General features: G+C 61.5%; 1 protein-coding gene across 1 annotated transcript in view; it reads left to right on the forward strand.

The window, feature by feature from the left end:
- The first annotated feature begins 433 nt into the window (after window positions 1–433).
- Window positions 434–27,902, forward strand: part of RUNX3 (RUNX family transcription factor 3) — a 54,870-nt gene continuing 27,401 nt past the window's right edge. The window contains exons 1-2 of the mRNA XM_089299155.1: window positions 434–613; window positions 902–1,109. Coding sequence (XP_089155281.1) covers window positions 1,052–1,109 — 58 coding nt within the window. The 5' untranslated portion in view covers window positions 434–613; window positions 902–1,051. The remainder of the gene's footprint in view (window positions 614–901; window positions 1,110–27,902) is intronic.

A 27,902-nucleotide genomic window follows, 5' to 3' on the forward strand; every position in this document is an offset into this window, starting at 1 on the left:
ACCCCCTGAAGTGCCACTGAGCCACACATGTGGCCGCCTCTGCCTGGCCGAGGCGGTGCAGGACAATGGCAGGGTGTGAGCCCCGCGCCCGCGGCGGCACCCGGCTCCCGGCGCCCGGTGAGGGGCCGGCGGGGCTCCCGGCCCGCCCAGGCCAACGCTGGCCTTAATTAAGAAGGAGTCTCCCACACTGGGTCCAAACCGCCGCCCCGGCCGCCCCCACTCCAACCGCTTTCAGTTCTGCTTCTGGGCCGCGTGCTGAGGCCAGTCCCACAAATAAAAGCCACTGCCTGCCTCTCTCTCTCCCTCTCTCTCTCTCTGTCTCCTCTCTCTCTCTCCAAAAGGCAGAGAAAGGCAGCCACAAGATCTTCTAAGAGGCCATGACGTCACGGCCCAGGTGACCGCGCCCCAGCCAATGGGCCAAGGCCGCGAGCTGGCTGCTGGCATCCTGTGTGCCGGGCTTGGGTTGACACTGGGAAGGCCTGGTCCCTCGACCACAGAACCACAAGGCCAGGCCCTCGGCCGCCTCCAGGGCCCTGCGCGGGAGCTGGTTGGCTCCGGTCGTCCCCACCCCCCGGCCGCCCTCGCACCGGCTGGAGCCTGGGCTCCGTCGAGGGTAAGCCTCATTCATTCATTCCCCGTGGCGCTGGTGCGGGGCCTCGCTGCCTCCTCCACCCTGGCTGCCGAGCGCCCCTTCCCGCCATCTAATGATACACTGCACACAACTGCTGTTGAGAATTTGTGGGTAGACATTCCTGTGGGACCAGGGATCCAGATTCTTGGGTACAAACAGAAACTCTGCTTTCCTGGGGGATTTTTTTTCTTCTCCTCTCTCTCTCTCTCTCTCTCTCTCGCTCACTCACACACACTCTCGCGTTCTTTCCTTTTTTCTTTTTCGTAGCAGCAGGGGGAAAAAAAGAGACAAAACAACAAAACAAACAACAAAACCAACACCCCCCCCTTCATTCTCCAAAGTAGTCAGGAAAAAAAAACTCTAACAAGGCCAGCCCAGCCCGGCCCCAGCCGAGCCCCTGAAGCGGCTGCAGAGCGGGGCATGGCCTCCAACAGCATCTTCGACTCCTTCCCCGCCTACTCGCCGGCCTTCATCCGCGGTGAGTAACGCGTGCCCGGGCCCCGGCTGGCCCTCGCGGGTGGGGAGCCGCGGCCACCACCCAGACCCTGGCCCAAGGACGTGGCCTGGCTACCTGACCCTGCAAGCCTCAGGGAGCCTGCGGGGAAGAGGGGCCAGTGGCCTCCGTGGTCTCCCGGAGTGGGACTTCTATCCGCAGCCTGTGGGGACAGTGGGCCACGGGCAGCAGCTCCCCCAGCCGGCTCTTGGAGGGTGCAGGGTGGAGGGAGAGCCCGGCTTCCTGCTTCTCTCGTGGGGCTCTGGGGGCCCCGCAGCCCAGCCCCCAGCCTGCCAGAGTGTGGCCCCTGCACCTGGGCTCAGGCAGAGCCGTGGGAGGCAGGTGGAGGCCGGGCAGCACTGTGGGCCCCCGGCGGCCTTCCCTGGCGGCGTCCCCGGGTGAGGGGGGGCGGCAGGAGGAGGGGAGCTGCTGGATTCAGGGCAGAACTTGTGCCGCCTTGGCTTGCCTCGGGGGTGGGGGGCAGGCCTGGGGAGCCTTGTGAGCCCAGGCATGGGGGAGAGAGAGTGTTTCTTGGGGTGCTTGCATCCATCCGTGGCTTGGAGGGACCCTGAGGTCTGGGCTGTGTCCCCGATTCTCCACTTGGTTGAGGCTGGACCTCATAGGGGCCTCTTGCTGCTGGTCTGGCCCTCAGGGTGGATGGGCCTTGGCCTCAGGCAGCCTCCTAAGCCGCCTCTGTCGTCCCCAGCAGAAGCCCAGATGGGGCCTGAGCGTCCCCCAAGCTGAGTGTCCCACAGCACAGTAGCCACTTTGCTGAGCAACCATAGCAAATTCCTTAACCTCTCTGAGCCCTGAGTGAGGTCCTAAGGCTGAGGCTGGGCTGCAGACGGGGGCCGGGCTTTTGGGTTGCTCAAAGGGACCAGTTCTCTGCCAGACGAGAGTTGAAGGCTTTCTAGAACTCCTGGGCTCGGGAGCAGTGGCTGTCCTCCCTCCGCCGAGGTGGTCAACGGGGCACGGAAGCCGGCCCGACTGTCCGTCTGCACTTCTGTCCATCTGTCCCCCTGCTGCCGGCTCCCAGGGTGACTCAGAGGAAGCACTTGGCGGCCAGCTCTGGGCAGGGCCCGACGCCCATGTGGGTCTTTGTCGTCCAGAGGCTTCGCCGAGGCTGGGCTGGAGTAGGGGCCGGTGGGGTCTGGGCGGGCAGAGACTGAGGTGGGGGCGGGAGGCCGCCGTCCCCGACATGGGGGTGCTCCCACCAAACCTGGCTGGGGCTGGTGACAGGCGGCCCGTCTGGGACCGGGGCCGTGGGCTCCTGCCTTCAAGCTGCTGCTATTATACGTGTTCCCTTTGTAGTCCTCGGAGCTAATTAAAGGCAGTTCTGTGGCAAGAAAATAAGAGTTTATAAAAACCATTTGCTGCGTCTTTGTAATCTACGCTTCTCCCTCCGTGAGCACGATGGAGAAATGCAGGGTTTAAAACAAAGGAACCCTGGGAGATGGGGCTGAAGGGCTCCCGGGGCCACAGAGGTGGCACCAAAGGAGAGGGAGGGGCAGTCGGCTGCTCTGGCCCACGGCGCGCACAGCGGCCTGATCGCTGCCCCGCAGGTGCCTCAGGTGCAGAAGCCTGGGTGGCGGGGAGGTCTCGGGTCTGGGTCTGGGTCTGGGTCTGGGTCTGGGGTCTGGGGACCGAGGGTTCCCTGTGCTTCCGCGGAACAGCTCTGTCCACCACGCTGAGCCCTCTCCTGCCCAGTTCTGCTCCCAAATCCCACCAGGTCCCAGCTGCCGGTTTTATCCCCAGAGAGGTCCAGCCTGAGGGTACACTCCGCAGGGCCCCAATTCTACACGCCCACCCAGGGTCCTCACCCCGCTGGGAGGTGAATCTAAAAGCCTTCAGACTTTGTACATCTTGGAGTCAAATTTTTAAATGCAAAAAAAAAAAAAAAAAAAAAAAAAAAACACAAAGGATTATAAAGAAAAGCACATCTGTGGGAATGCCATTATCAAACTCGGAAAGAAAGCGCTTCTATGATCCGGTGGCCATGTGTCCCTTCATAGGAGCTGCTTGGTGGTGGCACAGCCACCGGCCTCGTGCAGCAGTGACGCGCGGGAGCCAGGGAGCAGAAGGCTTCCTGGCAGCCCTCACGACACGTGGGCACACGACCGCGGTGGGGAAGGACCCTCGGTTTCAGTGAGAGATCAGGGAATGATGTCATTATTTCCAGCCCAAGTTCACGGACCCCCATGGCCTCTGCCAGTCGAGGAGCCCAGGGCTACAACGTTCGCAGAATCTCCCGGGGTTGATGCATTGGGGGGAAGGCCTCCCCTACCCTCGCTCCTCCTCTCCATCCCCCCCACCTCCCCAGGCCCACCTGTCCTGTCCCCCCCACCTCCCCAGGCCCACCTGTCCCACCCCAGCCCCTCAGCGAGCGCCTTCCTGCCCGCCATCCCAAGGTGGTTCGAGACGCTGGATTCCTGACTCCCACCTTGGACTCTGGAATGAGAATCTCTTGGGGCTGGGGCTGGGCGAAGCCCTTCAGTGATGGGGTGGCTCGGAGCGTGCTGGCCAGGGGCCTTGTCCTTGGGGCTGGGGCTGGGGGAAGCCCCCCGGTGACTGGCAGCTCGGGGCGTGCTAGCCAGAGGTCTCGTCCTCTGCCTCTGGCACCGTGCGCTGTGTGACTCCATCCGAGTCCGTGGACCTTGCCGTGCCCTGCTGGTAGTATGAGGAGGAGTGGGGTGGATTCCCTGCCTCTTGAGATGGCCGGGTCCCCAGTGAGGGTTGCTCTGTCTCCCTGGGTGGGTCCCCAGCTCTGTCACAGAGCTCCTGAAGCCCCCTCCCCCTGGTTTATTTTTCTGGCAAAGACCAGCAGCCCCTGCGGCCTCTGCCTGCCCTCACCGCCTGGGGCCGAGAGCCCTGGACTCCCTGCAGAGTCGAACCCCTGTCCCTGACCGCTTTGCCCTGCGTGCACATGGGGGCGAGGTTTGGGTTCCCGCCCAACCGTGCAGGGGCGCGGAGCAGCCACGGAAGAGCTGCCCCGGGGGTGGAGTTCGACAGTGTGGGGGCCTCCCAGGGGGCCTCGGGGTGCTTCTTCCTGTCTCTGACAGATGGGGAGGATGAGCCCTCGGGCTGTATCTCAGGCACTCTATGTCCCTGTGGCCGGGCCCTCTTCTCTCTCTGGGCCTCAGTTTCCCTCTCTGCCCCTGGTGCGCAGTGGCCTTGAGGATGCCCATGGTACCTTGTTCAGGGGCAGCTCCTATATCCCGAGTGTGCCCATGCCCTTCTTTTTTTTGTTTTTTTGTTGTTGTTGTTGTTGTTGTTTTTATTATTATTTTTTTTTTGACAGGCAGAGTTAGACAGTGAGAGAGAGAGAGAGAGAGACAGAGAGAAAGGTCTTCCTTCCGTTGGTTCACCCCCCAAGTGGCCAATCGCACTGCGCCGATCTGAAGCCAGGAGCCAGGTGCTTCCTCCTGGTCTCCCATGCAGGAGCAGGGCCCTCCACTGCCTTCCCAGGCCACAGCAGAGAGCTGGACTGGAAGAGGAGCGACCGGGACAGAACCAATGCCCAACCAGGACTAGAACCCAGGGTGCCGGCGCCTCAGGCGGAGGATTCGCCTAGTGAGCTGTGGCCCCCGCCATCCCCAGGCCCTTCTCAGCACTCCCTGGGGCGCCTTCCCTCCCCACCCCCCCACCCCCCGCCAGGGCAGCAAGGCCCTCTACTGCACCTTGTGGGGGCCCTCAGGGCAGGCGGATGGAGAGGAGCCCCAGAGGCTGCCTGGCCTGGGAGTGGAGAGTGACACTGGGGCCCCGTCCCCCACCAGGAGCCTACAGGCAGCCTCAGTTTCCCTGTGGGTGAGCGGCGCTGACCAGACCCACCCCATGGGCTGCTGAGGGCATTAAAGGGGCAGAAGGCAGCGAACCTGGCCCCGTGCCGGGAGCAGGGGAACGGGCAGAGCGGGGCAGGACTTCCACCGTGCAATTGGCGGGCTGCAGGGAAGACAATGGCGCTGCAGAGAGCTCGCGGGGGAGGACGGGATGCTGGGAGTTGCAGGAGGGGCATGGGCCGAGCTCGGGGACTTCCGGCAGAACCCCCTCCATGCAGGAGTGGCACAAGGTGACAGGAAGGGGCAAGGAGGCCCCTGGCAGAGGGAAAGGGCTGGGCAAAGGCGTGCCGGCAGGCAGGGATGGGGCTGGAGGCCTTGCACGGGGGGCAGTGCTGGAGGGGTACCCAGCCCTGGCTGCCCCGTCTGCGGGGCCTCCCCTGCCTGGCCAGGCTTCTCTCGGCCATGGGTAGGGTTGGTTCTCAGGCAACAGGCGGGCTGTGTGGAGGGGGGGTCTGACTCAGACGTCACTGGACAGGAAGGAAGCTGCGTGGACCTTCCCCACATCCGTCGCGGCTCTGTCCCCTCCTAAGCTCAGGGCAGGAGCTGGCAACAAGGGGCTCTCGCGGGGCTGACACCAAAAGCCCCAGGTAACCCTGGACAGTTGGTCACCCCAAGTGCAAGCACCCCGGAGGCCAGCCTGCCGGCCACTCGGCGCCCACGACGGCGGCCTTGCCTGGCGCCGCGGCTGCCCAGCACACACCCGTCTCCCCAGACCACCCTGCCTGTCCAAAGGGCACCCCCGGGCTGGGAGGGCATTCCTGGGAGCCCCCCGCTGCCCACAGGGCCTGGGCGGGCCAGTGGCGGCCCCACACACTGGGACTGTGTGTCCCGGCCTCGCCCGCACCCACTGCAGCCCCCCTGGTCATATAGAGGGCCCATTGACGCCTGGGCCCGGAGGTGGCAGCATCAAAGCCCATGCTTGCTGGGCTACCTGAGGGGGAGGGGCTGGGAGGGGCCTGCAGACATGAACTTGCAGGAGGCTCTGAGAGGCAGGACGCTAGCAGCACCCTCTGACCCCAGCGTTGCCCAAGAGAGGCCAGGCTCCTCCAGCCGTGGGGACACAGAGCTCTGGACTTAGGGGTCAGGGGGGCAGTCTCCTGGGGAGACCACCTCTGTGGATCCTTCCTCAAATCCCCCGGCGCCCCACTGGTTGGGGGTCTCTCGGCCCCAACCTTCAAGGCTGCATGCAAACAGCACCCCTCCCCACCAGGAGTCACCTTGGGGCCCCCTGCAGCCCCCAGGAAGTTCTGTCCACTCCTTGTGTTCCGGCCCAAGGCCACCTTGGAGCTCAGTGAGTCGTCCCTGCTGGAGAGGAGGAAGGGAGAGGGGTCTGTTTAGTCATCAGAGAGTTTGCACAACCCCCCCCTCCCCCATCAACGGCCCTGAACAGCAAGCCCTCGGCTGCGGGGCTGGAGTAGGGATGAGACTCCGGCCTGGCCCCAGGAAGGCTGAGCACGAGGACCGGGAGTCGGCCCAGGAGACTGTTGGGGCTGGGGCAGACGCTGCCTCCCCCTTGTCTGAGAGCGGGGAAACTGAGGCGCACAGATGGGAGTGACCTCAGGAGAGGCCCGGTCCCGCCGCTGTCCCTGCAGGGTCCAGCCGTCTGCCCCGTGCAAGGAGCCAGAGAGCCGGCCTTCCAGCTGGGCAACCCATCACCAACCCTGTAACACTGGCCCCAAAGGCAGGCTGCAGAGAGGGGTGGGCCTGGCCCCGAAGCCTGGGGGAGGGGGCCAGGCTGGCTCCGACTGGGGTGCAGTGCAGGGAGGGGAGGGAGAGCTGCCCCGTGATGAGGGGGAAACACAGACACTGCGCCTGCGTGGCCGTGGAAGCAGCGCCGCGCCTCTCTGTGCTCGGTTTGCTTGTCTGTAAAATGGGGGGAGTGGAGTAGAGCCGGCGCAAGGCTTGCTGGGTGGACTTGGTGAGATGTGTATTGGGTATCAAGCTCCCTCCCATAAGTGCCAGAAACACTTGCTTATTGATGCTCTTTGTCCTTTTCTGAAAAAAAAAAAAAAAAAAGTCTCTCAAGCTCTGAGCGGGAGGTGAAGGTGAGAAACCCTCTTTGCCCCCTCCCGTCCAGCCCCAGCCTCCTGTCCCCCTCCACTCCTGGCCTTGGGGGACCCTGTCACTGTCGTCCATGTCGCCTCCCCCACACATATCCAGAGGGTGCCCCTGCCCCAGGAGCTCACGGGAGCCACTCAGAGCCCCCTGCTCAGTGATGGAGGGAAGGAAGAGTGACTGAACAAGTGAGCGAGCCGACACCGCCGCCCGGCAGGCTTCCAGCTGCGCGCCACTTCCCCCTGGGCTGTCTGGCTTCTGTGAAACGTTTGCTGGCCTGAGCCCCAGCGCTCCTGGCCAATGGGTGCAGGCAGCACGAAGGTTTAGGTTCCTCTTCGGGGTTTTCTTTCGAGTCTGGGAACCGGGTTTTTGGCCAAAGGTTCAGACTTACGTGTAGGCGGCGGCAAGGACAGACTGCGCGACGTCCCACCCGCAGGGTGGCCAGCACCGTGGGGCGTGGTGACCCGGAGCGGGGCAGGGGGTGGGGTCGCTGCCCAGTGGGCTTGTTGGGAGTGCAGGAGTTCAGGTCCCAGAGCCCTGGTCCACTCGCTTTGCTGGGAGGGGGCGCCTGAGCAGAGGTGCGCTGGGGCCGTGTCCCTGTCCCCAGACCCGACTGCCAGGGTGCCGGTGGCTGAGGGCAGCACCCACAGCCCCAAGAGCCTGGCGTGGGCTCTGGGACCTCGCTAGTGCGGTTCCGGCAGGGAGCTTTGTTCTGCATTCTGTCGGCGGTGACGTGCTTCCCAGGCTTTGTAAACACTGAACGTCCATTACTGGCAGATTTAGGGAGAATTTTTTTTTTTTCCAAAGAAAGAAAGAGGAAGAAGCTGCTGCACCCTCCCAGGGAGCCATGCTGCATCCAGCTTGGGCTCCAGCCGGATCACAGGGCTCCTGCCAGCCCCCGCTCCCAGCAGCCCTCCTCCCTGGCCTGGCTGGGCAGAGCGTGTATACAGCAGGTGCTCGGGAGACGCCTGTGACCTGAGCTGAGGTCCCAAGCTGGAGACACCTTCCTGGGAGAGGCAGGCCAGGTTTCCCTGGATTCTCACGTTTCCCTGGACTTGGGCTCGGATATGGGCAAATCAGAGTCACTCTGTGGACATTTATTGAGCACTTACTGCATGCAAGCGCTGTTTGGGGCACGGAGGATGCAGAGCCGACACTCTGTCCTGTGGAAAGTCCCCACTGTCTTTCAGCTTACAGGTGGGGAAACTGAGGCCCGAGAGGCCACGAGCCTTGCCTGGGCCCCATGGCCAGGAAGCTGCAGAAGCTGTGCCCCGCCCCCGACTGGAGCCTCAGCCCTGGGGACTGCTAAGTGTTCCCGTTTCCCCGTTAATTCCTCTCTGCTGTTTGCCAAGACTCGGGCAGGTGGCGCGGCCCAGCGGCAGCTCCCCCGGGAGAGGAAGGGAGAGGGAACCTCTGTCCATGCGTCCCTGTGCACCAGGCGTGGTGGCGGTTCCCTGGTGAGCATATCGCCTTTCGCCATCGCGATCCGTAGCAGGTGTCACCGTTATTGTCGCCCTCATTGTGCAGCTGGGAAGTGACTTTCACCCAGGTCGTGTAAGGGAGGAAACGCAAAGCCCAGCATCTGGCCAGGCAGATGTCTCCTCCTCCTGATGGCCTAGCCACACCACCTCCATGGAGCCCTCCCTGATTCCTCCAGACGAGGTGGTTCACGTCATCCTCTGTGCGACCAGAACACAGTCAGGTCCTTCTCCAGGAAAGGATGGAATCAGACGGATCTGGCAAGGACTGCAGATGGCGCAGGAGGAGGGAGGGGCACGGGGAAGCACGGCAGAGGGGCCGTGGTCCTGTGCGGAGGAGGCTGGAGGAAGCTGGGTCAGGCTGGGGGACGGCCAGGGCTCCGGTCGGGCAGGACCTGTACTGGCAGTGCCCGTGGTGCACAGGGCAGTTCTCTGGAATAGGCCAGCGTGGGCGTGCACCTGGAGCACACGTCGTGTGTGTGCGTGTGTGTGTGTGTGTGTGTGTCCTGCTGCACCTGCCCGCCAGGCCCATCTTTATTGCGGTGTAGACATGCATCTGAGCAGCGGGGTACGTGCAGCGTGCTCGTGGGTAGGCACGTGCGTGGTCAGACAGGAGCGGGGCAGAGAGCAGAGCTGTGACAACGACACCCACCCCGGCCGGGGGCACCTCCGACTCAGCGCACGGTGCAAAACGCAAATACAGGGCCCTGGGTTCAAAACATGCTGAGAATTCCAGGGCGGTGGTCACGGAACACTGCACCACCACGGGCCTTCCCTGGGGTCTGCACGGGCTCCTGGGCACGAGGCCGGCCTGGCCGACAGATCCCTTGCCCTGAAAACCACCTTCTATCTCTCTTCCTCTGCGACTTGGGCACAAGTTAAGAGATTAAAACAGAGGAGGGGTGTGCATTTGGCACAGCACTGGTGATGTCATTTGGGACACCCTCATTCCATACAGGAGGGCCTGGGTTCAAGTCCTGACTCCAGCACCCTGCTCATGTGCACCTGGGAGGCCGTGGTGATGGCACCATGTTTTAGGTGCCTGGGTGGCGCTCCCGGCTCCTGACTTTGGCCTGGCTAATGTCGCAGGCATCTAGATGGGGAGTGAATCCGTGGAAGATCTCTCTGCCTCTGCCCCCGCCTTTCAAATAAATAAAAATAAAGGCAGCTAATTTTTAAAATCAAACAGCAACAAAGTAAGTCTCGAGTGGGCTCACACCTGGAGGATTTTAGAAACTGTGGGAGCATCGGGGACAGCCGCTCCTGGCCTCCTCCGCTTGCTCTGGCCCAGGACGCCTGCGGGAGCCAGGAAACCCAAAAACGAACGCCGCCATCTTGGCACCCAGAGAAAACCCCCCGTTGTGCAGTGCGCTTCCTTCCAGTCTGTTTCCCCCGGCCCAGGTCTTGTTCGTGCCTCCATGTTGAAGGCGCGGGGAGACTCATTTGGGAGCCGCACTAATATTAACAGCGGTTACGCAGACGTGGGGGGGGGGTGCCTCGGAAGAATCTAGAACCGCGCTGTCACCGGGACCCTCCGTGCTGCTGCCCCCTGCCCCCAGTGCCCCGCGTGGGAACCCCCGGCCGCGTGGGAATATTCAGTCACTGCAAGGCGGCTGGGCCAGAGGAGGACCGCACTTTTGATCTTTCATTTTCATTCTAATTTTCATTTCAACAAGCCCATGTGACTCCCTAGCTGGCCTGCGCCAGCGGATCCAAGGGAGTGGGTGCCCAGCTGTCGGGGTCTCTCCCCGGTAGAGAGGAGATCACGGGGTTCCTCGTTTTTCCACGCAAAGCTTCGTGCGTGAGAAGCCCACGCAGCTTTCAGAGTCACAGGGAAGCTGATGAGAATTTGCAGTTCTACATTCAGCTCCGGAGGGCAAACCGCTTTAGGTTGTTTTTTAAAGATTTATTTATTTGAAAGGCAGAAAGAGACACAGAGAAAGAGAGAGAGAGAGAGAATCTTTCCTCTGCTGGTTCACTCCCCAAATGGCTGGAACAATTGGGACTGAGCTAGGCTGAAGCCAGAAACCAGGAGCTTCTTCCGGTCTCCCACGTGGGTGCAGGGGCCCAAGCACTTGGGCCATGTTCTGCTGATTTTCCAGTCACGGTAGCAGAGAGCTGGATCAGAAGTGGAGTAGCCGGGACTCGAACCAGCGCTCTCACAGGGGACGCCGGCGCTGCAAGCAGCAGCTTTACCCCCCCGCCCCAACCGTGCCACAAGGGCAGCCCCAACCTTTTCAGTTTTTAAAAGCTCATGGTGGGAGAGCGATCCTGCCGGAGCGGAATCTATTTTTACTTTTCCTATCACCACACGGAAGAGGAACGCGGGCATCAGAATCGAAGCTGCGGTTTGATTTCCAGTTTGGCTGCTCTGGACTGTGCGGCCACTTAACCCCTGGGAACCTCAGCTCCCTCATCTGTGAGATGGGGATATTCACGCTGCTGGCCAGCAAGTGCGTGTCCCTGGAGCTGACTTCCACGGAGGCAGCCGACAGTTACGGCTCTCGCCCCCTTGCCCTGAGCTGGGAGGCAGGAGCCCAGGCAGCCTCCCGCACTGCGAGTTCGGCCCTGTTATCTGAAACGAAAGGGCTCCCGGCCAACCGAGACCCAACAGAAGCATCTAGAAGCTCCGGGGAGCGTGCTGTCCACCAGGGGTCGCGGGCGCAGGGTGGTCGGTCACCTTTTCAAGGATCTAGGAAATTGTATGGAATGAAAAGGAAACTACACTGGATACAGAAAGGAGAATTCGAAATTGAGATTAATGAATTGTGATTGTCCGGAAAATACAGATTCCGACATCTCAACCCAGTTACGATGTGAGCAGCGGACACTGTGACAGCTCTGACTGCACGCGTGCACTGAGCACTTCATGTGGCTTTGCTCATTGGATCCTCGCAACCCCAGAAAACAATGTTGGGAAGCCCATTTTATAGATGAGAAGGCAGAGGCACAAAGAGGTGAAGCCACCTGCCCAGGTCACCCAACTGGAGTTCAAAGGCAGGCAGGCAGCCTGCATCCGGGGCCTGTGCCCCTCGCCACAGAGATGAGAGCTTTGGGGTTCCCTCTGATCAGGGAGCATCCCGTATCTCCCCTGGGCCCCTTCTCGTGAAGAGCTGGTGCCGCTGTGTCCTTCAGCCGCGTCCTACAGGGCGACTCAGCACCGCCCCTTTCTCGCTGGATGAGTCGGGCCTTCCCTGGGCTCCAGGTCCCTCACCTGGGCACCTGGCCAGCAATCATTTCAGGGCCAAGAGAGAGAAAGTGGTAAAACCCACGTGTGGCCCATGCAGATGGCACTTGAGGGGGACGGGGCCCTCTTTCACCATAACACAGCTGGAGAAACCGAGGCGCAAAGAGAGGGAGGCCACGGCCAGCGCCCAGCTCAGAGGGCCCCCCAGAGAGCCAGCCAGTCCAACCCTCCTGCAGCGTGGTTAGCAGGCCCCGAACTCAGCCCTGCTGGCCCCTCCCCGCGCCCTGGGCCTGCCCAGCACAGACAGGAGCCTGGTTCCTACGCCTAACTGTGGCTTCCCAGCCTACCAGGGCCAAAGGCAGGGTGGAGGCCCCAGTGGGCAGGCTGCAGATGGCCTCCCCGTCCCTGCCTCGATGGACAGTGGTCCCGGGGAGATGGGTGCCAGCCTTGCACTTTGCACACGTTGTGGCCAATGACAACCACAGAGGCTGTGGCTGGATGAGGGAGGCAGGACTGCAGCTTGGTCAGTAGCCAGGGCAGGGCCTCAGCGACAACCTGGTGGCTCAGGTTAGGGGTCAGCCTGTGGCCATCTGGGTGCTTCGCGTGGGGCCTCGTGTGCCGTGTTCACCCGCGAGTCCCCAGGGCTGGGACAGGTCCCGGAGACACCACTGGAGGACTGGCTAAATGAATACCTCGCCCAGAGCAGCCAAGGCTGCGGCGTAAGCCCCGGGCCCTGCGGAAGTGTGTGCATTCAGATTAGCCGGACCTGGATTCGAATCTTGCCGCTGCTCCGCCTATTCCTGGAGGGAGATTCCTTCTTTTCCCCTGGCTTCCTCTCCTGGACACTGGGGAGACCCAGCCCCTCTCCCCTCCCCGGGGTGGTGGAGGATGGGGAAGCCGCATGGGAGGGGCTCGGAGGGATGACCTCAGAGGGCCACAGGTGCTATGGCTCTCCCAGGTGCTATGGCTCTCCCAGGTGCTGCCGGTGGTCGCTCTGGCGTTAGAAATTCAGGCTTTAGCCTTTTTAATGTGCTTTTCTGTGTTTTCTAAGTTTTCTTGCCGTGTCATAGTACTTGTACCATGGGGGGCAGGGGAGGGGGCGGAGATGGAAGCAGTGTGGTTAACCGTGTTGTTTAAGCAGTCAGGCAATGAGAGGCCAGGCCCAGGCTGCTCCCCTCCCCTCCCCGAGGAAGCCCCGCCCCCAACATCACCCTCCCCCACGCGGCTGTGCCTTCGGGGGCTCTGGGTAGGACTGGTGGGAGTGCTCGGCCTCCGTGCAAGCCTAAGCCTCCCCTGGGACAGCAACCAAAGCCTGGCCCACCTGCCTCCACGTCGGGCCGCCTGGCCTGTGTGCTCACGCCCACCGTGAGGTCACGCACACAGTTCAGCAGTCGCGCCCACCGCGACAGACAGTGGCTTTCCAGGAACCACTTCCTGGGGACACCAAGGGAGGCTCCCTTGGGCCACAGGACCAGGTGTCCCTTGGTGTCCCCAAGGGAGGCAGACGTGCCCCACTGCTCTGGCCGGGGAGCCTTCCTTGTTCCGGGAGTCCCTGGACACCTCCACGGGCGCTGCCCAGGGCCCGTGCTTTGGGGTGGGGAGCCCAGAACCGAGGGCACGGAGGGGCCCAGCTCAGAACGCAGTTTCCCAGCGGCTGCGGGGGGGGGGGGGGCCTCAGAGATGCCTGGAGACCACTTCTGACATGGACAAGCTGAGGCCTGGCAGGCAAGGGCCCTGCCTCGGGTTCCCCCACGAAGAAGGCAGAGGTGAAGCCAGGCTAGCCCGGTGGAGCTGCATCACAGCAGGGGAGGGCAGGGTAGAGAGGAGAGAGAGCGAGCGAGAGTGCGCGAGCCAGCAGACAGGGAGGCAGCTGGCCCTGTTCGCACCCGGGCCACACAGGCACCTTCCGGCTGTGGCTGTGACGGGCTGAGCTGCTGGGAGCCCTGGCAGGCTCCAGGGAGCCTGGGTGAAGTGCACACAGCTCCCTGGGTGGCGAGGCCAAGCCGATGCAAATAGGAGGGGCCCCCAGGGGCCTGGGTTAACCCCCTGAACTCATTTCTGGCCTCGTCTTCCTGTGGGGTCGGTTAAAAAATAGCCTCCCATCTGCCGCGGCCGGGGAAGGCAGCCTCCATCTGGGGCCGTCGGGTGCCTCCCAGGCCAGCCGGGGCCGAGCCCCGCTGGCTCCAGCCCCTTCCAGCCCGGCTGCGGCCAGCGACGCGTGGGACGGTTCTCTCTCCCTTTGACTCAGCTCTGAGCTACGCCACCCGCTCTGCCCAGAGCAGCCACGAGCCCATGAGGCTGTCAAATAAATCCCTGCTCTCCCATTTTTCAGATGGAGAAGGTGAGGTGCAGGGACTTCTCAGGACAGGAGCAGGATCCGGTTACCCAGCATTTAGGCCCAAGCCTGTCCTTGCTTCCGGGTGACTCTGGGACTGTGGCCCATTGGCAGCAGGCAGCAGGTGCTGTGGGACACTGTTTTTGCACACCCACATTATAATACCCAGCACCCACTGTTCCCCTCATGTGGCCTCCCACCAGACCCCGGCAGACTTGGGGTGGGTCTCAGATCCTCTGTGACGTCAGCTAGGCCGCCTGGCTTTGCAGACCCTCAGTGTTCTGATCCGCAAGGTGGGTGACAGCCATCCCACGCTCCGAGGGTCATTGTGTGGACATGGCGAGCCCAGCCAGTGAACTCCCAGCAAGTGTGGCATCGCCACAGGCCCAAGGTCACGCACGGGCCCAAGGTCACGAGCTCCCCGAGAACCACGGAGATCTCTGTGGCTGCTTGGTTGGGAACAAGTATTTGAGGACCATAGCACAGACACCAGCGGCGGCATGAGTGGCTGTCCTCAGCCGTGGCTGCACACAGGGAGGCCCGGGGGACGTATGTGGATGCGGCTCGTCTCCGGGAGAGGTGGAAGAAGCCCAGAAGTCCAGGCAGCTGGGGGGAGCGGAGTTGTGTAGGCCACCACAGGGAGGGGGCGGATGGGGCTGGTGGCTCACAGCAGGGTCCCCCACACACACCCTGGGCTCAGCGCCCCAGCCCCAGACCCCGTCCTAAGGGAGGGCCAATCAGGGATGTGGCTAAGACTACGCAAGGGTGCTCCCTGCAGTGCCTCGCTAATGACAGAAACCCAGAAGCACCCTGGACAGCTGACCACGAGGGGACACAGCGGTGGTCCCTCCCCCACCCCACCCCCAGCACGTCCGGTCCCTGCCATCCGGGAGTGGGTTTGATGTCACGGGGGGAACACACATGAAGTGTTGGTTGGATTCAAACGCAGAGCCCCGACAGCGAGCGCTGCGTGTTCCCGACGCTGGGACAGACGCAGAGACGGCAGGCGGGGAGGGCGGCAGCCATCCGTGCAGCAGGAAAACCTGCAGGCCTAACCCGAAACCCTGGCCATTGTTCCGGGTGGCAGGATTGTGGGTGGTTTTCATTTTCTTCTTCATAATTTCATTATTTTCCAATTTTTCTTTAATGAATGCACATTATTTTTATACTCGGGAAAAAAATGTGTTTTGTTTTAAGAGGTGGGGGCAGATGAAGGGCGGCTTTTCCCCTTTTCCGAGACTCCAGCGCTCAGGCCCACGGTGGGAAAGATGCTCACTCATTCATTCATCCATCCATTCATTCATTCATTCCGAAATGCTCCTGGAAAGACCCCCACAGAGAGCCAGGCTCGGTTCTAAGTTCCACGCAGACCCAAAGAGCTGAGTGTGACCCATGCGTGTCCCCAGGGTGGTCACCGCAGGCTGGGGTAGTTGGGTCTAACTAACGCTGGGTCACAGTGGCTGTTTCCTTCCAGTGGGTGAGGACAGGAAGCCGTGGGAAGAGAGAGGAGACAGGGACCGAGCCCTCCTGGGAGTGTCAGAGCCAGTCTCCCCCAGCAGGGGAATAAGGACGAGGCTTGGGTGTTCAAGTAGGAGTTTGGCAGCCAGAGAGTGGGAGGGGCTCCTGGAGAGGAAGGGGGCCGCTGTGGGAGGAGGAGCAAGTGGGAGGTAAAGCCAGAAGGTTCTGGGAGCCAGGGTCTTTATTTTTTTTTTAAGATTTATTTATTTATTTGAAAGGCTGAGAGACAATGAGAAAGGGAGAGGCACACGGAGAGAGAGCTTCCATCCACTGGTTCACTCCCCATGTGACTGCAGCTCCATCCTCGCCCTCTTCCGCTGCCCTCCCGGGCACATTAGCAGGGAGCTGGATTGGAAGCAGAGCAGCCGGGACTTGAACTGGTGCACTTATGGATGCCAGTGTCACAAGCGGTGGCTTCATCCTCCGCACCCCAATGTCCACTCCAAGGAGCCAGGGTCCTCAAGAGCTTGGAATTGCCCAGCTTGGCCACTCGATGGTCATGTGACTTGGAGGAACTCATTGGACCTCCTGGGCCTCAATTTCCTCGTCTGGGAAATGGGCTGGTGGACTTGGTGGCTGCTGCAAGAACTGGGCAAAGTGACGGAGCACACAGCACTGTGTCTGGCAGGTGGTGAGGGCTGTGAACTGAGCTCTGGGCCTTCGTGCTCAGGGTCCTGCGGGTGTTCTGGAAGCCAGCGAGGGTTTTTAGGCAGGAAGCGAATGTGAATTCGCTCACTGATTTAATTCACTCACTCAATCGGTATTTCTTTATGTTAAGATTAATTTGTTTATTTGAAAGGCAGAGAAAGAGGGAGAGAGAGAGGGATCTTCCATCTTTGATTCACTCCCCCAGATGGCTACAACAGCCCTGGCTGGGCCAGGCCAAAGCCAGGAGCCAGGGACTCCCTCTGGGTCTCCCATGCAGGTGCAGGGCCCAAGCACTTGGGACATCTTCTGCTGCCTTCCCAGGCCATAGCAGAGAGCTGGATTGGAAGTGGAGCAGCCGGGACTCGAGCCGCACCCATATGGGATGCCGGCACTGTAGGCGGCGGCTTTACCCGTCACGCCATGGCATCTGCCCCAGATCTTGAGGTTCCTTTTACACAAACTTTCTGAAGTCCCACCCAGCACATACTCAGAAACTGCCACAGGGGCTGGGGCTGGAGTTGCCCGGATAAAGGCCGGGAGACCCAGCTTACCTGAATTTCAGGTAAACAGTGAATAATCACAATACTGGGGACCCCTTCACCCTCCAGCAGTGCGCAGCATTTCACCGCAGGGCTCCGTGCGGGTCGCTGGGAGGGAGGCAGCAGCACGGGACAGCGAGTGGCTGCAAGGGGAGAGGAGGCCGCGTGTGCGCAAAGGGTCTGTTTCCAATGGAGCCGTGCGTCGGGCCGGCGATCTGCCGCCACTGTGGCCACACTCCCGGGGCCACGCGCACTGGCTGGTCACGACCAGCAGAAAGCCTACGCCAAGGCCGCGCTGCCTTCTGGAGTTCTGGGGAAAGCTTGGTTCCTGGTGGTCGCCTGCCTCCCTCGGCCCCACCTCCAGCTTCAAAGCCGTGACCCGGGGCGGAGGCTCCTCCTCCTGCTCTCCCTGGCTGTCCCAGGGGTCCTCCAGGCCCCGCCTCCCTCTGACTGTCCTTCTCTGCCTCCTCCTTCCACCTGTACTACACTGGCTACACCGGCCCATATAAGCCAGGACAATCTCCCGCCCCAAAGTCCTAATCTTCATCACGTCGGTGACATCACCTTCACCATAAAATGGCAGAGTCGTGACTGGTTTCTGGTTTAGGGTGTGTTCATCTTTGGGCCCATCACCCTGCCTACCACACAGGCCCAGAGAAGGCCTCTTGGAGGAGGCAACAGGGGCCTGCTCGAGGGGAAGAGAGTGCAAAGGTCCTGTGGTTGGGGATATGATTGGCAGGTTTGAGGCCAGTGTGGCTGGAGCGAGGTGGGGGAGGGGCCAACTGGAAGGAGAGGCAGGCAGATCACCAAGGCCCACTGGAAAGACAGACTCGAGGATGCCCCTCCCCATCCTGGCCCTCCGCTGCCCCCACGCCCTGCCCCTTGGTCCCACACCGGGCCTCTTGCCAGTGGCCTCTATTAGCAAGGCCCCAGCATCCCAGGTAGAGCAGCAGGAAGTGAGGAAGACATTTAGACCGGTGAGGGACGCGGCCTCAGTGCGCCACCCCCACTGCCAGGGAATCCGCACTCTTCACCAACGTCTAAGGCCCCCGTCTCCTCCAAAGCGTCTCCCGATAAGAAGACGGCAGGCGTCCCTGCAGCAGGAGGGATTCTGGTTAGGCGTCTGAAAGAACTTCCCATGTGCTGGCTTAACATCTGAGATAGGTCCTGGCTGGGGGTCCAGGAGACCAGGAGCTGTCTTCAGGCACCGGCCGAGCTGCCAGGGTGACCTGGAGGGGGGAAAGTCCTGGCGGGGCACTGCCCGTGGCCTCTGACCAGCTCGTGACTTCATCATGCCCCGCCCCCTCTGCAGATCTGTGTCTCCAACCCAGGGGCCAGACGGACTCAGGACCCCCGAGGTCCCCCTATCGCGGCCGGCGCAGTCCACCCTCCGAGACTCTGCAGCCGCAGTTCTCAGGTCCTGGGTCAAAAGCCTCACAGCCAAGGGGAGTGTTTGGCCTAGTGGCGTTCTATGTCCCAGGGCCTGGGGTCAATGCCCAGCTCCAAGTCTGACACCAGTTTCCCCCCATCGCAGGCCCTGGGTGGCAGCGGTGATGGCTTGAGCAGCCAGGCCCCTGCCGCCCCCGTGGGAGATCTCAGAGTTGTGCGACTTGGGCTGTACCTCAGTTTCCCCATCTGTAAGTGGGGCGACCACAGGACCCCACTGTGTGGGCAGAGAGAGGATGGAAGGCACAGAAGCACACGGCACGCACGCCGGGAGAGCCCCCGGGGCGAAGTCTGTCACTCTGTCCCCAGGAGCCCGGCATTCGTGGCTGTGGGGTTCCTCATTCCAGGCCCCCGGCCCCGGCCCCCGCCACGTGCTGGGTGGCAGGCCTGCCCCACGACCACATGAAAAGCCCTCCCCCCAGGGTGTCCCCACACCTGGGAAAGCCGGCAGCCTGCCCGGCGCTGGCCCCGCCCGGTGGCTGGAACACCGGGCAAGATCAATGGAACCCGGCCGGCTTCCAGGGCAGCCACCTTGTTCCAATCAGGGCTGGGCGCCTTCCGCCCGGGCCCCCCGCCCAGCCCGTGACCTCTGGGGAGCGCGCCCGCAGCCGGACTGGGCAGCTGCAGCCTGTGGCCTGCACGGCAGAGGCAAACACGGGGGGCAGGGCGGGGAGCCGGGCACTAGGAGCACCAGGCCGGGAGCTGCGGCCTGGGTCTGCCCTCGGCATTCGAGGCCAGGCAACGCTGGGCAGGTTCCTTCCCTCTCCCGCCTCAGGGGAAGCAAAAGAGAGGAAAGGGAGCAGGGTTTTAGGAACAGGGACAGGGCAGCGAGGCCACGGGCGGTGCACTCTCGCCTGCTCCCCGCTCCCCTCCTCCTCGGCTCCTTCTCTACTCTCAGTCCTTGCTCTGGTCTCACCTCCCCCGAGAGACCTCCCTGACTGCTCCGCCTCAGGGATCCATGATGAGCCCTCGGCCAGCTGACCCACCCAGCCACGTGGGTGCCTTCACACTCACACACACACACACACTCACTAAGTCACACTCACACGCACGCGCACACACACGCACACAGGCACACTCACATACACACACTCACATACACGCTCACACACACTCAGAGTCACACTCACATACATGCTCACACTCACAAAGTCACACTCACATACATGCTCACACACAGAGTCACACACACACAGGCACAAACTCACACATGCACACTCACACTCACCCACATACACAGTCACATACATGCACACACTCACACAGGCACACATACACGCACAAACACATACATGCTCACGCACACTCACACTCACAGAGTCACACTCACATACACGCTCACACAGGCACACACTCACATACACACACTCACACACACTCACAAAGTCACATTCACATGCATGCACACACACGCACACAGGCACACTCACATACACACACTCACATGCACACTCACACACACAGAGTCACACATACACGCTCACACACACAGGCACACACTCACATACACACTCACAAGTCACACTCACATACATGCACACACATGCTCACACACACAGGCACAAACTTGCACACTCACACACACAGGCACATACATGCACACACACAGTCACACATACACGCACACACACTCACATACATGCTCATACACTAACAGAGTCACACTCACATACATGCTCACACAGGCACACACTCACACATACTCACACAAAGTCACACTCACATACACGCACACACACATACACACATACACACATGCTCACACACAGTCACACTCACCCACATGCACCCACACACAGAGTCACACTCACACACACACACAGGCACAAACTCACACACACAGACTCACTCACCCACACACACAGTCATATACACACACACACACTCACATTCACTCACCCACACACAGAGTCACACACAGTCAGACTCACACACAGACACACACAGGCAGACACACTCACATGCACACACTCACACTCACACACACTCCCATTTCCTTCCTTGTCCAGGACGGGTTGGGTTTGTTCATTTGCCTCCTCGTTTGTCTTCCGTCTTCTGTGCTGGAGCCAAGCACCACCAAGCCTCGCGGCGCTCCCGGCCGTTGCTGCAGCCCTAGCTCCTAAAATACCCCCGGCACGGAGTAGTGCTCAGCAGATGCGTCTTGATGGCACAAATGCAGTGCTGCGCCTCCTCTGTCCTGTCCACTCCGTCTCAGTGCAAGGCTTCTGGCGGGAATCGGGCAAGTCCTCTCCAGGGCACTAGGACAAGCCCAGGCATCCATGGGTCTTCATGCCCACCCCCGAGGCTCAGAGAAGAGGCAGGGGGAGGGTCCTGGGGCCTGAGGACAGGCAGGGGGCTTCTGGAAGCCCACTCGGGGGCAGCCAGAGACCCACAGGCAACGAATGTCACCTTCTTGCCAGTAACAAGCTCATGCCAACAGCAATGGCCAAGAGCGTCCCTGGTCGGAGCCTGTGGCCGGGGCTCGCCAGACAGGGCTCCATGGGCCCCAGCTCTCCTGGGCTCCGCCTACAGCCGCAGCACCTTCCTGTTCCCCCAGGGCCACAGAGCTGGAAAGGAGGCGGGCACACAGCTCAGGACCCAGGGTCGGCATCACTCTGGGGACAGACCTCCCACCCAGCAACTCCACTGCTGGCCTGCGGTCCCAGGGTTCGGCTGTGGACCCCCAGGGGTCACAGCTCTGTCTCACTGCCATGGAGTCTGAGACCCCCACGCAGCTGGGCCAGGCAGCACAGCCTCCTGGGTCAGAGCTCAACCCCGACACCCACCTCGAGTGTGAACGTGAAAAGGCTGCTAACCTTGTGCCCCAGTCTTCCTCCCATTATAACGGGGGGCATAGTGGTACCCAGTGCAAATGGCCATGTGAGCTATGGGAAACCGTGAGTGCAGATACATGTTGAGACGGCACTGGTCACGAATCGACGGGCCTGGCCCCGGGAGAGGCCACTGCAGACAGCAAGTCCCAGTGTCACCCTGGGCAGATTCAGGCTCTCACCCCAGCTCTGCCCTTCCCGGCCAGGTCCCAGGGACGTGGGGGCTGTGGGTGGGATCTAAGGAGCGCTGCCGTGGAGAGAGTGCGCAGCAGTGTTGGCAGCTGAGCACACATGCACACGTGGTGGCCGGGCGCTGTGGCTTCCAGGGCCACCGGGGGACGTGGCTGACAGTGAACAGGTGGACAGGACAACCTGGCTGAAGCAATGACGTGGCCAGGAACAAATGTGCCCGGCTCAGGGCACCGCACACAGCTGCACTGCTCTATGCAAATGTAAGCACGTGGGTCTGTTTCTTCTCAAAGATTCGGGGGCAAGGGCCTTTCTCTATGTTTTATCTTTTGCTTTCCTTTAAAAATAGTTTTTCAGTCTTTTATTATGTGATATAGATCCAGAAGAACGTATAACATACACATGCCCACCACCTGGCTTTAAATTATAAAGCCCCGGCGGGACTCGGTTAGGTCCCCTCCCCACCCTGCTGTGGGACAGGGACCGTGGGGACCTCTCTCCTAGCTTCCGTAGCAACCATTCTCTCGCCTGTCTGTGTGCTTTTTGCTTTCAAGGTCATGTCCTATTGATAAGAGCAGAAATTTGGGGACAACTTTGAAAGATCAACAATAGGAGAAATGAGCCCTGGTAGCTGCTGGAAGCATTTGCAGGGGCGGGGAAGAGAAGGAAGATGACCTGTTCTCCCCATCTTACACCTGGGGGAACTGTGGCTTGGGGAGCCCCCGGGACACACGGCTGCCGGCGGTGGGCACTCAGGGCTGGTGCACGCTGGGTCGGACGCTGCAGCGGTGGAGCCACTCTCTCCCGTGTTCAGTGAACGTCTCCCCACGCTGACTCTGGGCTGGCCACAGGCGTCCAGCCTCCCGTCCCGTCCAGCACTTGAACCCCCTCTACAATATCTGGCCTCTCCTTGAATACCTCCCATAATGGGGAGCTCTCCACCTCCAGGGGGATGTGGGTTGTTTTATTCCCACCCAGTTCTCAATGCTTTTATTCCCACCCGGTTCTCAACGCTTCTCTTCCTTTCGTGGAGCCCAACACCCTGGGGCACCCCTGTTAGCCTCAGCACCCAGGAGGCCCCTCCATTGATCTGCAAATGGAGCTCGTGCCACCCCCCCCCCCGCTCCGGCCCCCAACCTGCTCTTGTCCAGGACAAAGTCCCAGATGCCGTCAGAACTCACCAAGAAACACGGGGTCAATGAAGGGGACGTCCCGGGGCGAGGCTGAGGGCCCACTGCTGCCGGGAGCCCCATCTCACTCCCGGGAGCAGCAGGAATTGTCCAGTGTTCCAGGGGTGGGGACCTAGGGCTCCACCGCCAGGGCTCAGCCTGTCCCACAGCTGATGCGAGGACCCGTACTCAGAGCCCTGCTCTGACTCCAGCCCCAATGTGTATGGACCGCTGTCTACACAGCTCTTTAAGGGGGCCTGTGTCTGTGTCTACACTGGGAGAGGTCCCTTCCACGTGTCTGCACACACAGGCACTGAGTGGCTTGTGGGTGTGGGCACATCACATCAGCGCCTGTCCAGACAGAGAGGGGAGCTGGGGGTGCGTGTGGGTAGGGGAGTGTCCCATGACCCCATGTGCTGTGCAAGAGCTCATGAACACACCGACTGCACGTGTGCCCAGAGCATTGCTCTCTGTGTGAGCCCAGCAGCATTGGTGCTGCGTGCTGTCCTGTGAGCATGTGATCTATGTGTATGCCATAGCATGTGTGTTGTGTTGTGTGCCCATATGCATACGTGCTCTGTGTGTGTCCCAGGAGCACGTGTGTTCTGTGTGCCCAGGAGCACATGAGCTTCGTGTGTCCCAGAAGCACGTGTGCTCTGTGTGCTGTGTCCGTGAGCACGTGTGCTCTGTGTGCTGTGTTCAGGAACACGCTGTGCGCATGCCTGGGGCTTGGCAGACCCTTTCTCTCCCTGGCTTCCACTTCCTCTGCCCCTCAGGTCCTAGGGCCCAACCTCTCCTCCTGGTTTCCTGGTTCAATAACCCGCGGAAGAGGGAGCTTGCTTATGGAAATACTGATGTGGCCTAAACGGGACTGTGCTCACCTGGCACATTTTTCTCCCAAGTGTCTCAGCTCATGTGTGTTGCTGTAACGACACGGAGTGGGTGACTTAGAAACAGAAATGGAGACACAGAAAAGTCCCTCTCGGCCCCGGGGGCCAGGAGAGACAGGATCCACGTCTGGCCAAGGCCTCATCTCCACTCCCAAGGCGGCGCCTCGTGCCGGGTCCTCTCAGGGCGTGAGCGCAGTGTCCCCAGGTGCTGGCCTCCGTGAGTTCCCTCTTTAAAAATATTCATTTAACTATTTATTTGAGAGGCACGAAAATGAGAGAAAGAGAAACGGACAGATAGAAAGCTCTCGTGCCCTGGTTCGCTGCCCACGTGCCCACCGTAGCCACGGCTGGGCCAGCAGCCAGCAGCTCAATGCAGGACTCCTGCGTGGGAGGCAGGGGCCCGGTTACTTCAGCCGTCACCTGCTGCCTCCTCAGTCCATGCTGGGGGGACGCTGGAGCCAGGGAGCGGAAGCAAAGAGACTTTGATGAGGAGCGCAGGCTGCAGCTCGCTAAAGCCAGGTCCCCTCCAGCCCCTCTCCAAGACAAAGCCATTCATGTGGGCAGAGCCCGTGACTCAGTCACTTCCCCAAAGGCCACACCCCTTAATGCCACCACCATGAGGATCAGGTTTCAACAGAGGCATTGGAGGCACACTCAGACCACAGCCTGGGACCTTGAGTGCCTGCCAAGGACCCTTAGCTGTGACTTCCAGGCCCCGGGCTCTCCAAGTGGGCACAGTAGGGGGCAGGGCACGGGTGAGCTGACGCGGGGGGTACGCAGGGCACGGGTGAGCTGACAGGATGGGGAACACAGCACAGGCTAGCAGAGCCGGTGCTGTGGCGGCTCCTCCAAAGGCTTGCGAGGGCAGCCGGGCTGGCAGGCGACAGCAGCTTGGAGTTGGAGACGCCTCCTGGGGATCCCGTGTGAGCCACTGCCCTTGTCTCCCTGGAGGGGCGCCTGAGGCCTGGAGAGGACAGGAACTTGCCTGGGCTCACCCAGCAAGGAACAAGGGCGAGGCCCCCTGGAGCTGGTGGCCAGGGGCAGGAGCCTCAGGCCTGGCCCAGCTTAGAGGACACAACAGCCTCGGGGCTCCAGTCAGCCCCGACTCTCTAAGACCCGGTGAAGGTTTGGACTCCTCTGAGTTTATCAAGATGCCAGGTGTGAGTGGCGCAGTGGATTAAGCTGCCACCTGCGTCGCAGGCATCCCATATGAGTGTTAATTCAAGTCCTCACTGCTCCACTTCTACTTCTGATCCAACTCCCTGTCTATGTGCCTGGGAAGGCAGTGGAAGATGGCCCAAATGCCTGGGCCCCTGCCACCCATGTGAGAGACCTGGATGGAATTCCAGACTCTTGGCTTCAGCCTGGTCCAGCCCCACGCCCTTGCTGGCATTTGGGGAATGAACTATCAAATGGAAGATCCCTTTCTCTCTCTGTCTTCCCCCACTCTCTCCATGACTCTGCCTTTCAATAAAGTAATCTCTTCTAAAATTTGTAAATGCAAGGTGCAGCTGCTTAGCAGCCAATCAGGGGAGCAGAGAAAACTGGAGTAGGAAGGAGAGGAAGAAGATCTAAGGAAGACTTACAGATGTTTGGAAGGGAGAGCTGGAGGAGCCAGGGCTCTGGCCACATAGCAGGCCAGACTCAAGGCCATGATCTGCTCGGAGAGAGAGCTCCTGGGTTCACAGAGGGCCCAACTCTGAAGCTGCAAGCCCACCACCAGCCTCAGGGAAGCAGGCCCAGGTCCTGGGGCGTGCGTGAGCCTGGGCAGGTGCCCTCTCGGGTCTCAGTCATGCTTGGCGAGCGAAAGGTCCGAGCAGGTGTCACCACTGCTGGGTGTGGCAGAGATGAACTAGTGCAGGGGTTCTAAGAGCATTCGCTCCGGGGACGAGGATCTGGCTTCTGGCCTAGGCTTCCTCGCCACATGGAAGCCTCTCCGAGTCTCAGCTTCTGCACCTGCCAGATTCGCGGGGTCGATCTGAAGTTCATCTCAGGTGAGGGGGGCGTAAGAGGCAGATGCTCAAGAAAAGCCACACCCCGGGCACTGAGAGCAAGCTGGTGATTGGCCAGTGGGCGCAGGCGTGGTCAGGACGGGCTGGCCACTTGGGGGCCCAGGAGGGACTGGTCAAAGGGCACTAAGAATTTCACGGCAGCAGCAGCAGGGCATGAACTCAAGCTTTGACAGCAGGGCCCCGCCTCTGGGCCCCGCTGGGGTGGCTCGCAGCGAGTCAGGTGGGGGGTGAGGCCCTTCCCCTGTGGGTGCCACCCCCGTCGCCCAGGGCTGTCGCTGGGGGCGGGCGTGCAGGGTCCCTGCCACACTCAGTAGCCATCAGGACGGCATAAAAGACGGACTGTTCTCCACCTGGCTGAGCCCGTCTTTATCGCACGCCATGCATGCAGCACAGGGCTGATCTCTTTCCGCAAAGGCCTGTGCTTTTTCCCCTTTCCAAGGGCGATGCTGGAAAGCCATGTGGCTTTCATTGCTGGCAGGAATGTCTGAGGCGTTCCTTCGCCGCCACATGAAATGCAGCCGTAATCTTCATGTGCGTAAACCCACAGCCCCCGTCTCCTCCACCATCGGCCTCTGAGATCAATCAAAGCTTCACAGGACTGACAGTCATTAGAACCTTTTTGGGGGAGGTGGAAAATCCCTAATGGGGCGGGCCGGGCCCAGGAGCTGCTGGGTGGGGGTGGACGAGGAAGGCACCAGGACCAGAGTCCGTGGGAGGTGGCAGGAGGGGCAGGGGCACCCAGACCCTGGAGCGGCCTAGGCTGTGACCTTCAGGGAGACCCTCTCCCTCCCCAGGCCTCAGTTTCCCCCTTGCATAAATGGCAGTTTGCACTTGACACCTAAGAGTCCCACTGAGCCCCTAAAACTCTGAATTCCACCAAGGTCCCTATGCCAGGAGCCTACTTCTAGCCCATCACCACAACGTGGCACTTCTGAGTAGGAGCCTTGAGAGGAGAGAGCAATAGGCAGGAAGCTGGGATCCCAGGCCAGGCTGCCTCACGGTTTCCAAGCTGTGTGACCCTGGGCAAGTGACTCAACCTCTCTGAGCCGTGGAGGAGATACCTTCAGCCACCCCACAGTAATGTTCTTCCCCGGCAGGTGCACTTGGAGGAGTCCTTTCTCTGCCCGCCTGGGGCTGCGGACGGGGCTCATCTTTCCCAGAAGCCCCTGGAGGTCCCATCTCACCACTGCTCCACCCCACCATAGGAGGCCTCCCATTTGAAGGCCCTGCCCTGCCTAGCTCCAGTCAGGCCCTGTGGCCGGCTGCCTGCCTGCACCACCCGGATGCAGCTGGCTTGGGGTGGCTGAAAGGGCTCTGGTTTGAACCTGTCAGGTTCAGGGGCCCTCACAGGAAGCTCCTGGCTTTCTCAGCCTGGGTTTCCCCACCTGTAAAATGCAGAGGCACCAGGGGGCGAGCTGCAGAGGGGGACTCCCTGCCCACGCCCGCCTGCCCAGAACGTTAGGGGCATTATCAGGCAAAGATCGGTCATCAAAGTCATAGAGGAACGCTTTTCTGTTAGAATTATTTCCCCGATTTGTAGGCGACAAAAGACAAGGGCAGGGACAGCAGCGGGAAGTCCAAGCAAATGGTAGGAGCCCTGGGGCTTGGCGTCTCAGGGTGCCCGCGGCCCCTGCTCTGCGCCCCGCACGCAGCGCGCTCTGCGCCCGGTGAGCTGGGATCTCCGCGTGCGCTCTCTGCTCCTTTCTCCCCACCCGCTCCCATCCTCCACGCGGAGCGCCCCCTTACTTCTGTTGCGCTGCGCGGCGGGATAGGCGCTGGCGCTGGGGTCCTCGCTGCGGCCCCCAGGAGGTGGCAAGGCGCTGGGTGTCAGGGAGGATCTCGGGCTCCAGCCTGTGGTCACCGCAGAACCCAACCCGTCTGGGGTACCGCGAGAAGCCGGCCTGGCGCCCAGAGGGCCGGGGAAGCGCACCTTCCGCATTCGCACGGGGACACTGAGGCCCAGAGAGAACGCGGCCGATTCTCGCGCTTCTGCCGTGGCGGCGGCCGACGCCGCGGGTTGCGTCCAGGCTCGGAGACTGCGCGCCCAGTACTGCCGCGCCGGCGCGGGCCCGGGCTCGGGCCGCGGCTCAAGCAGGGCTGAGGTCAGGCCCCCTCGTGCTTTGGGCCGCTCAGTGCCCGCTCCCTGGCCTTGCCGAGCTCATTCCAGACCCTGGTTTGCGCCTCTCCTCCATTTTTGGTCTCAACGTTCCCCGCCCCGTTTCTGAGGTCGAAGGGGAGCGCCCGGTGAGTGAGCCTCCGCACAGGTCGCTCCCGGAGGCCCTGGCAAGCGCTGACCATCTGGGACGGGGTTTGAGAATTTGAGAGGTTCCCGGGGCTGCATTGGATCCGTGCCCCCTGCTGCTCTTAACCTCTTTCAGCCCTCAGGAGCTGGGAAGTGGTGACTGCCTTGCCCCTGGCGCCGGCTTGCACCTGGCTCCCGGCTTCCTCTGCCAGGCAGACCTGGGGCAATCCTGGTTCAGTGAGTGTACCACCTGCTGGACAGTGCCGAGCACCGAGCACACGGTACCACTCAGCTCACCTGGCAGGGGCCCCGGCGCAGAGGGGCGCAAACCCTGGGCAAAAGCCATACAGCCAGTCCCTGGCACAGACGGCGGCTGCGGCCTCACCGCCTCGCCGTGCACTCC

Source organism: Oryctolagus cuniculus, chromosome 7 (genome assembly GCF_051225735.1).
Source record: "Oryctolagus cuniculus isolate XC-2025 breed Fujian yellow rabbit chromosome 7, ASM5122573v1, whole genome shotgun sequence".
Lineage (NCBI taxonomy): Eukaryota > Metazoa > Chordata > Mammalia > Lagomorpha > Leporidae > Oryctolagus > Oryctolagus cuniculus.